The sequence below is a fragment of the Melanotaenia boesemani genome, chromosome 3 (genome assembly GCF_017639745.1).
Source record: "Melanotaenia boesemani isolate fMelBoe1 chromosome 3, fMelBoe1.pri, whole genome shotgun sequence".
Lineage (NCBI taxonomy): Eukaryota > Metazoa > Chordata > Actinopteri > Atheriniformes > Melanotaeniidae > Melanotaenia > Melanotaenia boesemani.
Window position 1 is genome coordinate 23,189,284 of NC_055684.1, and position 14,677 is coordinate 23,203,960.

The window sequence follows — 14,677 nt, forward strand, 5'->3', positions numbered from 1 at the left end:
AATATATGTTGTTTTCTAAAAGTACTTCTCTCTAACCACATTTGAAAACACCATGAGGTCATAGAAAAATGATGGGAGAATTTCTTAAAAGCTCAGGAAAAGGCAGCCATGCTCTGCTAGAGTCCAGTTACACTTTGCCATGCTGTGGCTTGCCGCGGTGAAACAGCTGTTCAAAACATATTCCACAAACAGCACCGAGTATTTCACCAAATGCATTCTCATCATGTGGTTTCAGCAACACTATAACATATATTTCATGTAAGTATAATACAATATGAAATATTACCTTATTATCAGGGTTGGTTATTCAATAAAGTAGAGAAAAAAAGCACAAAAGTAAATGATGACATAGGCTGCTCACTTTAGTTGGTCACGCTTATCTTCATATCCTCATATTTTTTTCATTTTAGTGAATTACAGTTTGTGCAAGTGGACAAAAATAATTGAGAAGTAATCTGAATGGATTTCAAGTAAGGAACAATCTAATTCTTTCCTGATAGTCGGATGTTTCCTATTCTAAAGGAGGTAATAAAGGAAGCACTGAAGCTCCTTACCGTTGACCGGCTCAGACCCATGCCTCTTTAGTGTTGAGGAAGCCTGTCTTTTAGAGACTGACTTTTAGCCTCAGTCTGTTTAAGGTGTTATTTCCTGTTTTAACTCTGCAGATAACCAGAGAACACAGAAAAACATGCAATGAGTGCTTTAATATTTCTTCTCTTCTGTGCTGTCTGAAGATGTGCCCTGTAGTGCACAGCTGTGTTCACTCTGAAGATAAGTTAGACACTTTTGTACACAGAGCTGCTTGAAAACTCAAATAGTGCTATGACCTTTCCACACACACACACACACAAACACACACACCAAGGTTTAGTGTCTCTTTTGATGATGCTTTAGTGGAAAAATAAAGAAGGGTTGAATCAAGCTGTACTGTGCAATGGAAGAATGACAAAAGATCCAGTTATATAAGAGGTGGATCAGGAAGCCAGTGTTGCAGCCTGGAGTCAGTCCTTCAAATCTTCACAACGTTCTTTTTTAGATACTTTTAGTATTAGTTTCACTGTAGGAAAATATTAGCAGGAATGTAAACAGGTGTCATTTTGTCTTTTTTTTATCTTTTCTGTTTTGAAGTAGTGCAGAAGTGCATTATTAACTAGGAAATGGTAAAAACTAGAAGCTAAATTGTAAACATCTACAAAAATATACAATTGGACCTAGAACAATGGCATGACCAACACAAGGCCCTTCGCAATGGGGCTCTAGTACATGCAGAGCCATTGTGGCTTAAATAGCTTAAACTGCATAAAAATGAAGGTGAAGGAAACAGACATGGTAGCACCATTATTTCAATAAATACAAGAACATCAAATGATGTCATTGGAATTGCTGTTTTATTTTGCTCCTGGATATGGTGGCTTGATAATATACACTGCATTGCAAGCTGAGATGACTTAGCTGGTAGCTAACTTTGGTTCCCCATATTCATGCATCTGAAACAGTGCACAATACTGTAAACACAACACAACCTAAGCAATGCAAAACCATAAGTTGGCCAGATGGACACAAAAAAGGACTTTCTATCCCAGGGGTGCCCAAGTCCATTCCTCTAGAGCTATTTTAGAATATTTTGCAACTCTTTTCCAATACATCTAAATCAAATGGCTCAATTCCCTCATCCACATGCCATTCAGCTCTGCAGATGCCTGGTAATCAGCCATTCATTTGATTCAGGTGTTTTGGGGAAGGGTTGCAGTTAAAAGTTGCAGGATAGTAGACCTTGAGGACTGGACTTGGGCACCCCTGTTCTATCCTTTAAGCTGTGTGTAAAAACTGTGTACAACCTATTATCAGAAGGCGGGGGGCTACTCCATGACGAGTTAGCTGCTGTTAAATTAGGCTTTCTATATTATTATTATTAATATTATTTTTATTATTATTATTAGTAGTAGTAGTAGTAGTAGTAGTAGTATTATTTGCAAATCTACGCCAGAATGGGTTCTTCTTTTTCTTAAATTCCCCTTTTTCCTATGTTCAGTTCAGTTAATCATGTTAGTTGTTGCCCTACCTTACAAATAGACAGCTAGGATCACGTACCTTTCTTTGCAGAAGAGTAATACTCACTACTCCTCTTATCCAGACTGACATCCGCAGTTGTACAAACTCCCCTGCACTAAGCAGAAAAAAAGAGAGATATTTTTAAGCTGCTTGTTATTTCAGGCCAGTTGTGTTCAGAGTTTCATTGGGGTCTTCAGGTCACTGCCATCACAACAAACTAATTCTGCCTGACAAACCATCAGGCTGAGAGATCAGACATGCTCTCATATTATGTTTCATTTCTCAGATTTAGTCATTTGGAAGCCAGAAAAATACTCATCATTACTTAAAGATGCTTTTATCTAGTTTACATGATTTTCTGGAAATTTCTTGGACATTACCACACAAAGCAAAAATATGTATCAGCCTCTACAGAGTTTATTTTAAATATACATTTCAGAGTGAAAAGTGTTGATTAGGTTTGTAGTTTTCTTAAAACACATTAACTGGATAACCTTTTTTTGTTTTGACATCTTGTCCAGGAGGGAAGTCTCTTGGCTTCTAAACGTTTTAGATGAACATGACCTAGAACATGGAGAATCTACACAGAGCTTATTACTAAAACTTATCAAAAGCAGTTTTCATACATACGCAAATATCAAAATTAAATATTCAAACAAAGTTCCTGAAAGTGTTTCAAGCTTCTAAAGTCATTTCTTGCTTTATGTCAGTAGATTTTTAGTTTCAGGACTAATCAACCCAAATAATAACCTGATGCCCTGGGAATTAAGGAGTTAATGTTTTGTCAAATGTTACAGCATTTATCAGAGCATGAGGCTTTGCCTCTTTTTAAAACTTCCTTCTTACCACAGCTGACTTTATTTCCATCCCCTCTACCCACAACTCAGGCAAGTCAATCATTGCTGGTTGGCTGCTGGTGCACCAACATGGAAATATCACCACAGACCTAATTTATCCAGAGAGGTCTACCTGCTCAGACTTGACTCTTTTAGTAACAGGTATAATTTAACATATGTTGTACAGCATGTTTCCTATTCTACTGTATTCTATTCTATTCTATTCTATTTTATTCTATTCTATTCTTGTACTCTGACCACAGCTGGTCATTTGAAAATATTACAGTTTCTGAGCAGAAAACCAGACTAATCTGATGTGTTTGGCCACTTCAGGATCCATTTGAAAATTGAAATAAATAGCTGTGGCTATGAACATTTTGGGGCTGTATAATATGAATTTCAACCGAGTGGCCAAAGGCAGTTCAACAACAGGGTGGGACTAGAATTAATATCCTGCTATTACAGATAAGATGAAAGAGAGCATGCAATGATCCACTCTTCACAGCTATTAGTCCTCTAGAAATGTCTCCTGATAGAAATTGTCAAAGCAGTAGAAACAGTTTTTATCTACTGCTCGAGTAGAACTCAGCACACTATGAGCCTGAACTGATGGCATAGCCTTTTATGGGTCTAACCTGACAAGCTCAAAGGTGCTAAGTGGTGCAAATATCTCCTATTAACAAAATATTTGAGTATCTAATTCTGGGGATATTTATAGTGTTATGCTGTTACTAATATATTTAGTTCATGAAACCTAAAGCCACAATATAGATGCCAAGACAAATCTACAGCAAATCTCATTCACTGGAAAGTTTGAATCAGCACTTGTGCTCTTCCTTTGCAGCTCCACATCACAGCAGCAAATGGCTACGTGCAGGCTGCAGAGCTGCTGCTGGAGGGGGGGGCTCGCATGGACCTAAGAGACTCAGATGGATGGCAGCCTCTTCATGCTGCAGCGTGCTGGGGTCAGGTAAGGTAAACACAACAGGAAACATGAAACAGATAAGCACACACACAAAGGTTGCTGAAGCTATCAATGTAATTTGCTGCTTTTGTTGTTTCAGATGCATGTGGCGGAGCTGCTGGTGTCACATGGAGCCAGTCTCAACGCCAAAACCTTCCTAGAGGAGACTCCCATCGGTACTTTTAAAACATAGCCATCTATTATCTGTGTCCCTGGTGTGGAGGGGGCCTTAGGAAAGATCATCTCAGCAGTGTTTCACTTCCAGTTCTTTCAGTCACAGTTTATCATCTAGTGTTATTTCCCAGTCTGAACCAGTTTGGAAGTTATTAAATGTCCAATTAAAGTGTTGCTGTTAAATGTCAGGTTTGAGATTTTTAGCAGTATTGACTGTTAAGGAAGTAAGAAAGTAAAACTGATGAGCATAGGGAAGCATTAGCAAACTGTTTTATTGAAAGGATGTTATTTGTCCCTGTCTGTTCAAGATCTGTGTGAAGATGAGGAGTTCAGAGCCATCCTGCTGGACCTGAAACACAAACACGACACAATTATGAAGTCACAGCTCAAACACAAGACGTCCTTATGCAGGCGGACGTCTAGTGCAGGCAGCCGTGGGTAAGTGCTGACATCTGCTGGTTTCACTGCAGCTATTACAAAGTATGTACTTACTTTGTTTTTTAGTAAATAGGGAAATGTAGTAGAAGAAAGCAAAGATTTCATAAAATACCCTTGCTTTACTCACAGTTTTGATCCTAACCCACCAGAGATCTCTGTGACTGAATGGTTTCATAATGTCTGATTAACAGTACTGACACTATGGCGGGCAGACAGGTTACTATTTTCCTCTTTGCTTCATCTTATTGAGAAATTCACTTGCTTCCACAGAAAAGTGGTGCGGCGAGCCAGTCTGTCGGACAGACACAACTTGTGTCGAAAAGAGTACGAGACTGAGGCCATCGTGTGGAGGGGAGGAAGGGAGGAGGAAGAGGAGAAGGAGAAGGAGTCTGATCAGGAGAACAATCAGGTGCTTACTGTAAGTGTTTCACTGTCACTGCTTGTTTTTAGAAGCAGAAGTTGGATGTTGATGTATCTCTTTTTCACTTCTTCCTACGTACTTTATCAGATAACATGACAAAAATGTGTTTAAAAGCGAGAAAGATTAGAATCTGCCCCTTTCAGCCTAAATGTCAGGTTGGGTGTAGAAGTGTCAAAACTGAGGAGTCGGGACTTCCTCCAACGCTCGGCAACAAGCCTGCAGGAGGAAACCCACAGTGGAAAAAAGCTGCAGTAAATTCTTAGTCTGTATATTTACTTACTGCAACAAGCTGATGAACTTTATTAGCAGCTTATTTAAAGTAGTTAAGAGGAATGTAAAAAATCATCATGACCTGAAATGGCATTTTACCCAAGTAGATAGCAGAAATATATAATAATAAACTTTATTTGCAGACACAGGTCCATAAAACACACATACAGAATAAACAGTAAAAAAAGAGAAAACCAAACACGATTAGCGCACATTAAAACACACAGGCTGTTAAACCAATGCTGTCTCAATTTAGAAGTGAATCGACAGCAGCTTTTCAGAGGGCTAGCTTGGGTTTCTATAATATGGTTTTCTGACTTATCCAATCGACACATAAAACCAAACATAAGCTGCCTTAAGAGTGCCTTAATAGATGGCACCCTTGTGGCCACAAACAACTGACTGGCACTACAGCACCTAGGGACACCATGTATCAACCTCAATGCAGCATTGTAGGCTACCTTGAGTCTCTGCATACTCTTTTTCCTTTAGTTTGACCAAAGCTGACCAGTAAAAAACAGTGTGACAGAGCACATAGAATTTACTTATCAGGGTGTTAGCTTGAGCATAGATTTTACAGCGATGTTGATGGATGTCTTTGTCATCCAGATATGACATGACCTAAGTACTTAATTTCCTCACACACAGACAGAGGACTGTTAGACAGATAAAAGATAGGAAAGGTTGAATTCCTATGATCAGCGCTTCTAGCTATCATTATTTGGCTTTTCTTAGCATTATATTCTATATCATAATCAATGCCATACTGAGAACACCTTCAGCATTTGCTGTAAACCAGCACTATATGGACTATATATCGAAACTCTTCATCTCTAAAGGAATATACGTAGCAAAACTTTATTGGGGCGATTTTCTTTAATCTTATTTTAATTGGGCCGCTTGGATGTCAAATCCAGGATATTTGATTATATTTTATTACAGAAAGTCAGGCGTTTTTTAAATTATCTCTAAGATGAAGCTCACAGAAGGATCAAAGTAATCCGTATTGATGTCCTGCAGGTCAAGCCAGTCGTCGACGTGGAGCTGCCAGACAAGTCCAAGCTGCCTACCATCCTCAAAGATGGCAGCAACAAACAAAACGGTCTGATCAACACCACCACGTCAACGCCACCTCAGCCGCCCTCCAATGGCAGCACGCCATCTGCAAATAAGGGTGGGGTCATCACCACTCAGCCCACCCAAGAAGAGGCTTTGCCAAGAGAGCGCGCTCAGACTTTGTCAGAGCTGAAGAAGCAGAGGGCTGCAGCCAAACTGTTGAATCACCCCTTGTTTAACGGTCATCTTGGTAACGGCTCCACAGACTCATTCACTGATGCCAAAACCAACTCAGAAGACCCTTGCATGCCTCTGGTCTCCTCCAATGGCAACGCAGTTTACTACACACCTGCCAGCGGTGATCCGCCGCTCCTGAAGCTGAAACAGCCTGTAGAGGAGGAGCAGCCGAAGGTGCGGACCTGCTGCTGCGTGTCGTAGCAACATGTGACTGCTGACGGAACAGGAAGGAATGTGCTGTGTAAGAGAGGAGAGGAAGGAAGGAAATGGAGAGTATTCCTGTCCATAACATCCCGTTTCTTTCTGACTTTAAACTTTATCCAGAGAAGTTGGGAGGCCCAATGAGGGTCTGAAAACTTCACATACCTCTGTGTCACATGACTTCTGCTTTATTTGGAGACTTTGTCCCAAAGCAGGCATGTTTGAAGTGGAGCAGAGAGGAGGAAAGACACTCAGAAATGTTACATGTTTCTGCGGATGTTACCTGGATAATTTTCCCTGAAGTACAAGGATGAAAGAAAAGCCACATGATTAGAGAGAATGAGCTGCCTCTATGGCTTTACTGATTTTTTTGTCCACTTTTAAAGGGTCAAAGAATTTGAAGCAGGGGAGGAGAAAACATCACAAGTTATTGCATGTTTCCCCCATGATGAGACAAAAAAAGCTTTTAATCCCACAAATGGATCTTTATCAGGTTATTAAACAACCTTTCCTCTTGGACTTTTTTTTAAAAAAAAAAAATTTTTAAATGACAAGGAAGGCTCATTAAAGTATTGCAATGCTCCATGTTGTACCACAACATAGGTGGAACATTAAAATGTAGCAGGAGAACACGTTGACATTTTCTTCCAAGTCTCTGTTTGTTAACTCCCTGCAAAGCTAAAGGGAAGGAATGCCAGAAAACAGTGTTAAACTATTTAAGAAGTGTACTTCTCAAACTGATAGGAGCGATAACAGGAAAGAGTAAATTACTGCACTTGTGTTTTAAACTGTCACTATATTCTGTCGACTATGCTTCACCTCACCGTCCTCATATCAAACCTAAACTGACAGGTCAATGCTTTGTATTGTGTATAATCCACTTTGTGCTTACTCGTATAGATAATTTAAGCAAACATGGTTAAAATTTGCTGTACATTTTGTTATTTATGAAATTATGGTTCCTAAAGTTGAGTGTATTTATTATTTGGATGCTGTGTGGAGAGTGTGAATGCAGTATGAGATGAGCTGGGAGGATGCATCTTTCCAGCAAAGCACCTTCTGACATGGAAAAATCAAACGATAAATTGAAGGTTACTGTCTGATGTGTGTACATGTTGTTAATACAGGCCATCCTGCGTGGGTGGGTTCATACTTGTCTCCTTACAAATAACATTGTTATTTGTTTTTGTTTTTCCTGGTGGCCATTGTGTGGCTCTAGCTTCTGCCCGTCACTGTATTTGTCTTATTAACAGAAACTGTGTTGTGTAATGAATTACTGTAAGTGTGTTAAGAGTTTTCAGAAGATGCACACAAACTTACTCCTTAATGCCTCTTTACAAAAACAAAATAAAAAAACTTCTCTTGGCTCGGGGATATAGCAAGACCGTACTCTCCATATTAGGTGTACATTAATGCATCGTGACTCAAAAACATAATCCACATTTGTCAGTTCACAAAAAAGGAAAAAAAAACATTTAAAGGAATATTTTGACATTTTTTGGAAAGACTTGTAAAGAGAGTTTTAAAAGAAAAGCATTTGTATTTGTACTAAATGTGTAGCTACCATCAGCAGCCATTTAGCTTAGCATTGCTAAGCTCAAGACCACCCACATTAATAACCAGCATAACAATTTCCAAAACTAGTAAGAACTGCTTACATACCAGCACTTTGTGTCTTAGCCAGTTACCTAAAGTAAACACGAGTTTTCACTTTCCATAGTGAGGAAAAATACAACTTAAACTACTAACATTAAGAGTGATTTTGCTCAGGTAAAGCTGCAGATGGAAAAAGACTGAATGTTTAAATAGGCCCTGACACCCTCCTTCTTCCTCTTCACCCCTCTGTGTGCTAACCCCCTTCCACCAGACAAGCATCTGTACAGTACATTTTTCAAACATGCTTAAAATAGGGCATCAGACCCTACTCTGCTTGATGAAAGTCCTCTGTTTATCACCTTTATCCACCACATCCTACTATTGGAGGTCAAAGTAATTTAATACCAAACATAATACCCTTTTTTTTAAAGTAAACCATTTGTTTTTGGAAACCTCTGTAAGTGCAGTTCTATAATGTGATTATCGTCATGGACACTTGACATGATAAATAAATATCTCTTTTAAATTGTTGCAGTTTAAGAAATGTGTGTTAGCTTAATAACAACTTTAAACAATAAAAGAAGAAAAGGCCACAATACAGAAAAAGGAAGATCAAAAATATTCTTTTATTTTTACATGATTCCCTAATTTTTCCAACTTCTGTTCCTCATCCTTTGCACATAGCATTTTCACATTGAGACATGTCAGGACAAATATGCACAAGATTAAAGATTTTATCTGATGCTGGCATGTGGCAGTTTCATAGTTTTCCATTGTTATGTTAAGCTAAGATGGTTCAGCTGCTGGCTGTGGCTTCATAATAATCAAATATGACAATAGTATCAAACTTCTAACTCAACACTCAAGAACGCAGATAATTGGATTTCGAAAAATGTTGGATGAATCTTTTCATTGAACAACCGCTCCTCTGATCTTGTAAGTGCCAAAGAGTCTTCCATGTGTTGAAAACCATTGTAGATTTCTTTATTTCTCTTTATTTCTAACAGCCAACCCTTTCAAAAGTCTAATTGCCTGTAACACAATTCAATAGCATATTATCCCCAAGACATCAACTGTACAGTGTTAAATATTTGTGCAGATGAGTTTGTACATATGTTTGTATTAGTATTCCTTTACCTGATCCCATGATTTGTATTTACATGTCTGTGTTACTATTAAGGAAGAAATAGGAAAACACAGTTAACCTGTACTGATGAACAGTTAAGCAGCGATTATTTGTAAAGGGGAAACTGAGGCTGTGTAGTTCAGTAGTTCGTTCGGGTGTCTTCCCTGCTGTTCAGAGACAAGTGTGCATCATTCAGAGCTGAAAGGGGGATTTTTTTAAGGAAAATTTTTGAAAAGAGCCAAGTTTCTAAAAAGCAAAGGGTTTGTGCTTTTCTGATTTTAATTACTGCAATTCAATGTCTGCATATATTTTGGGCTTTTGGTTGATTTAAAAAAAAGATCATATGAAGTCTGAGCTGCTGCAAACTAATAAAATCAAAAGTTTCAAATGAATAATTAAATTAATTCAGACTGAGCTGCAATTTTGAGCATCACCCTGGTTAATAAGAACCAGAAAGGGACAGTCACATGTTAAAAATGAACCTGTGTTTTCATGGTATACTGTATACCGATCAATGCTTGTGTTTGACTGCAAGCCTTGTTGTCTATAAGGATAAAATTATAAAGAGGACAAACTACTGATTTTGTAATTACTGGAATATATTGATGGTTGCATTAACATATTTTAAATAAATTGTATATTTTGAGAATTTAAGATTGTGTCTTCATTAGTAAAGTCCTTCAATTGTCAGGTACAGCTTATTTCTTAGTTTTAACTGGAGTCGGCAGTACTTTCATCATTATTTTCTTTCAACATTGTGCTGTTTTCATGCTGCAGTTAATTTCACTCGTCTGCATTATTGGCTCTACAGCTCCCCTCTGTTTGTCTAAGAAGCAGAGATCATGTCGCTGTCCTTCATCAGGATCTTGGCTCAACTTCAGCTGCTCCCATCAATGGTTTTCTGTTTCGTTTCAGTCTCTTTTTCCCTGCCTGTGGATAAGGTCAGCAGGGGTCGGTATTTCTACAGGATGCACACAGCGATGGTTGCTCTGATGCATGACTGCTGGGCCGCATAGGAGAGGGAAAAGGAAAGTAAAAAAAAAAAACAGTGTTCCCCTTATTGAGTCTGTTGTTACTGTTGCTTTTAAGGGAGTGCACTGTTGACATTAATACAATTTTATCTTTTTGAGGAACTTAACGGTACTTATTACTCATTATGTGCTCATAAATTAGCAATGTTTCCCCTAGGTGTTTAATTTAAATTAACTTCACCTTCTTGGGAGGGCGTAGAGCCCCCCTTAATTTAACAGTAGGGAGAACACTGAAATAGCACGTTTACTTTTACATCAGCTCAGATATTTGAAAGATAAAGCAGCAGAACATTGAACTTAACTAATCTTCAGTGTGTGTTGAGCAAATATACAGAGAAATCATCCATTCATTGGCAGCACCTTCTGTTCACAGTCAGTATGCCCAAAGCATATAGACAGAGAGGATGACAATGGTGCTGAAAACACACGACCTGCACAGCATTACCCTCCATTGTGTTGCCCGTCTTTACTATTGTGCCTCAGCTATACTGGGTGCAGGCCAACTGGCTCTGGTCCCAGTTCTTCAGTCCTCTTCACTGAAGGGCAAAGTGGATTGGATCCAAAAAAGGAAAATGCAGAGACATATGGACCACTGAGCTAGTTGCATAAATGGAGGAATGCACTAAGAAGACAGGAAAACAGTAGCAGATGATGAAGCAGCAACATGAACAAGTGAAGGAGAAAAAAAAGGTATGCAAATGAGGCGGCCTGGACTGGGAAGAGGCCACCAAAACGAACATGGCTGTTGATTGTAAGATTTATAGAAGAGCTGCACAATTATCATTGATGATGGCGGGAAGGCTCAGAGGGTCAGAACATCGGCTCTTTCCCATGGACTTAACGCTTCTCTGTTATTAAATCTGACTTTAAAATGTTTGAGTCAATCTAAGATCTGTCTGCCCATCAGCTGATGAAAAGCTAGAGCTAAACCCTCAGACATAAAACTATATTCTGTATCAGTGTCACAGCTACTTTGATCAGGTATGGTGGAATATGATGAATGTAATTATCCTAATACTAATTTTGCTTTTTCCATTTTAAATCTCGAGGCTAAGCTCTATTAACACAACTTTGTCATTTCAAATACAACTCAAATATTTTCTACATCTATGTGGATGGATTGCTGTAACATTCTAATATGTCTCTTCTGAAAATGCAGAGACCCTCTCACTTTTCTAATGCTCACTAGGAAACAGAGCTAAACGTTTCAGAAACGAAAGGGGAATTTCTATGACACTAAAGTGCTTTATGAGGACACAGTTTTCTGTAAACTAGATAAAAATGGCATCACGTTTGCAAGCTAAATTAAGACAATGGAGACCATAAGAAATGTTTAAGTCAATTTTGATTCCATTTGCCTGGAAGCTTATTTTTTATAACCATTCATAACCCTATTCAAATGGTTTTGCTACCTACACTGATACAGATATGTTTCTAAAATTTAGCCACACAGCTCACCAAATGAGGGAAGTAATTAGCAAGCTTATGCTAGATTTTTTTAATCAGGATGTCAATGTTTAGTCATGAAAATATGTCTTGAACACCACAAAAAGTAATAAAACAGCTCAGTGAGCTATTAGCTGTCAGTTATGACCCACATCAGCAGCCTTAAAGCCCCAAACCAAGTTTAACTTTGACCTTTCAGGCAGAATGCAACACATACACACTTTTCCCCATCGAGTCTGATGGGCATTGAAAGTGAAGAAGAAAAAGTATTTTTCTTAGCATTAAAACAATTTACATCGATATCATTCTCATATTTGTCATCTACCTGACCGTTTTAAAAGAAGGAAATAGTTTTATGGATACAAAACTCAAATCTGCAATTTACACACAGACCACACAGAACATTAGTGAAACATGTAAGGACAATTATTTAAAATAAGATGAAAGAAGTGTTCTGTTGGAGGATTTTCCTTCCCGTTAAAGGGAGTCTTTGCTTTCCACTGTCCCCCCCCCCCTTGCATGCTCAGGGTGGGGGATTGGATGGAAGTCAAGATGCAATGCAATCTGTTGCTTTTCCTTAACTTGGCTGTTATTTATTGTGATTTTGCTTGACTTGATTTGTCTGTAAAGTGCCCTAAAATGACACTGTTGTGGAGTGGTGCTATACAAATAAAACTCAACTGAATTGAATTGATAAACACTGATGCGATGTCTTTAACAAGGAAATCAGTGATGCTCAACTGTGCCTGAGGGGTTATGAAACCTGAAAAGCTAAATGAATCACTCCCTCCACCATGAAACCACTGAATGAACATACAGTAAAAAAAGTCTACATTATATTCAGTCCTGCAGAGTTTCAACTTTCAGGACTATTTGACCTCATATAGTAAACCTTTTTGTCACCGTATGACCTTATATCACAGATGCTGTAGTGGAATAAATGCCGATATGAGCAAATTAACCAAAGAATAATATTTTCTTTGTTTTATTTATTTATTTATTTATTTAAACTGCAAGATTTGTGTAGCTCTTTTAGAACTCCAGGCTTACGAATGCCTAAAACAGCTGTTAGGATAAATCATAAATAAATACAAGAAAAGGATAAATTCATTTAAAATAAAAATTTGCTCATCTGATTCTAAACCCTTGTGACAAATATCTATTAGACCTCACTGAGACAGGACAAGAGCTGGTCTTTACTAAATGAGCAGGATAAAAGGTGAGAAGGGGATACATGGGACAAAATCCTCTATTCTTACAACATAAGAATCCCACTTTATTTTAGCTCCAAACATGGTTGAATGAATCTATTCAGCAGTGAAACATTACTGGGCGAAATCAAATTCATCAACTGTTTTATATCTTTACGATCTGAGAACCTAAACTTCTTATATTAACATTAAACAAAACTGATCAGATTGGGGTGTGAAATGGGGTCCAGAGTCTGAACTGTTTACAAATGGCTGCAACAAGTATATAATCATAACACCTGAGAAACTTTTTCAGCCTTGATCAGTCTAATTTGAAACCTGCATGTTTAAATGTTGCCCGCCTTAAGAAGTGCAAAACAAAATTTTTACATTAACACAATACTTTTATTCTGCACTCCTCTAGATGTTTTTTCAATGTATTATTTTTGAAAAATGTATTGTTTTGATGAAGAAGTTGTAGCTATGACCTTTAAACATGAGCATAAAATCTACCTAAATGTAACAACTTTCTATTTCCTTCTCTGCTCAAATGTTGGTACTTTGCTGTTTTGAGTTGTAAAATTAATATGCCTCACTTCTGCTGAAACAGTACTCGACTTGTTTTTAGTCACTGCTGTCCTCTTATGGAAAATAAAAATTTCTTTTTTTCTCAAATGTAAAGAAGGCTTTAAAATTAGAAGCCACCTAAATGTGGATTTTGTGGCTTTGCAGACAAAATGTCAGAGGCTCCACAGCTGTGCTGACTGTTTTTCATGGTTTCCTGCCGACATCCCACTGTTTTATCTCACCGCCTACACACACGCACCTTCTATCTGCCATAAAAACGGTGAGGGTGCACATATGCACTCACTTTGTCACAAGGAAGCAGATCATGTTTATCACATGACTATACACTGACAGCAGACATGCATCAGCATTATCTGATAACATTTTTAAGGAAGTGTGCTTCATTCAATTTAAAGCAGTTGTAGAGCTGAATTTCTTTTATGTCTCTACTTCCTTAACTGGTGACATTTATGTCTGTTTTTGCATAGGCATGCAAATTCACATGAAAAACAAAGCTAGTGAAGACAAGAGAAATGCAGAGTAGAAAGATATCTGTGGTTTTCTCAAAAGTCTGCATCAAACTGTTGATGTTGTTTGTGGAACCAACACTTCCACAGTTAAGTTTTCTGATGTCTCATCAGTCTGTTGGCCTGCAACCTTATCGCTCTCCAACAAGACATCCCAAAAACTCAGATAACTGCAAGCAATGATGTATGAGGTGTGGCTGACCTGACAACACATTCTGCGAAGGGAAGACCATTTCCATTGTCTGATTGAATTTACTACAACTAAAAAGTCAAAATTTAGTGACTTTAATATAATTAAGAAAAGTGATCGCCACACCTGTTTTAGCCTCTCTGTACTGGCTTCCTGTATACTGGTCTGAAAACAGACTTTTAAGAATCTTTGTGACCTCTTACTTTCTTATTTATATGACTTTCTTAAACTATAGAAGCTTGAACACAGAAAACTTTTATTGGTTCAAGAGACAAGACAGAAATAAAATAAAATAAAATAAAATAAAATAAAAAAAGGACTGCACTTACTTTCTTGTAGAAGGCTAAATATTGAT

General features: G+C 38.0%; 1 protein-coding gene across 2 annotated transcripts in view; it reads left to right on the forward strand.

Moving 5' to 3' along the window:
- ppp1r16b (protein phosphatase 1, regulatory subunit 16B) overlaps positions 1 to 9,132 on the forward strand; it is a 93,108-nt gene extending 83,976 nt beyond the window's left edge. Inside the window, exons 7-11 of one of the 2 annotated variants that reach the window (XM_041981181.1) lie at positions 3,733 to 3,858; positions 3,953 to 4,028; positions 4,335 to 4,464; positions 4,735 to 4,882; positions 6,176 to 9,132. In XM_041981181.1, coding sequence (XP_041837115.1) covers positions 3,733 to 3,858; positions 3,953 to 4,028; positions 4,335 to 4,464; positions 4,735 to 4,882; positions 6,176 to 6,649 — 954 coding nt within the window. In that variant the 3' untranslated portion in view covers positions 6,650 to 9,132. The remainder of the gene's footprint in view (positions 1 to 3,732; positions 3,859 to 3,952; positions 4,029 to 4,334; positions 4,465 to 4,734; positions 4,883 to 6,175) is intronic. The other variant, XM_041981182.1, reaches the window with a different exon arrangement.
- Positions 9,133 to 14,677: the final 5,545 nt, after the last annotated feature.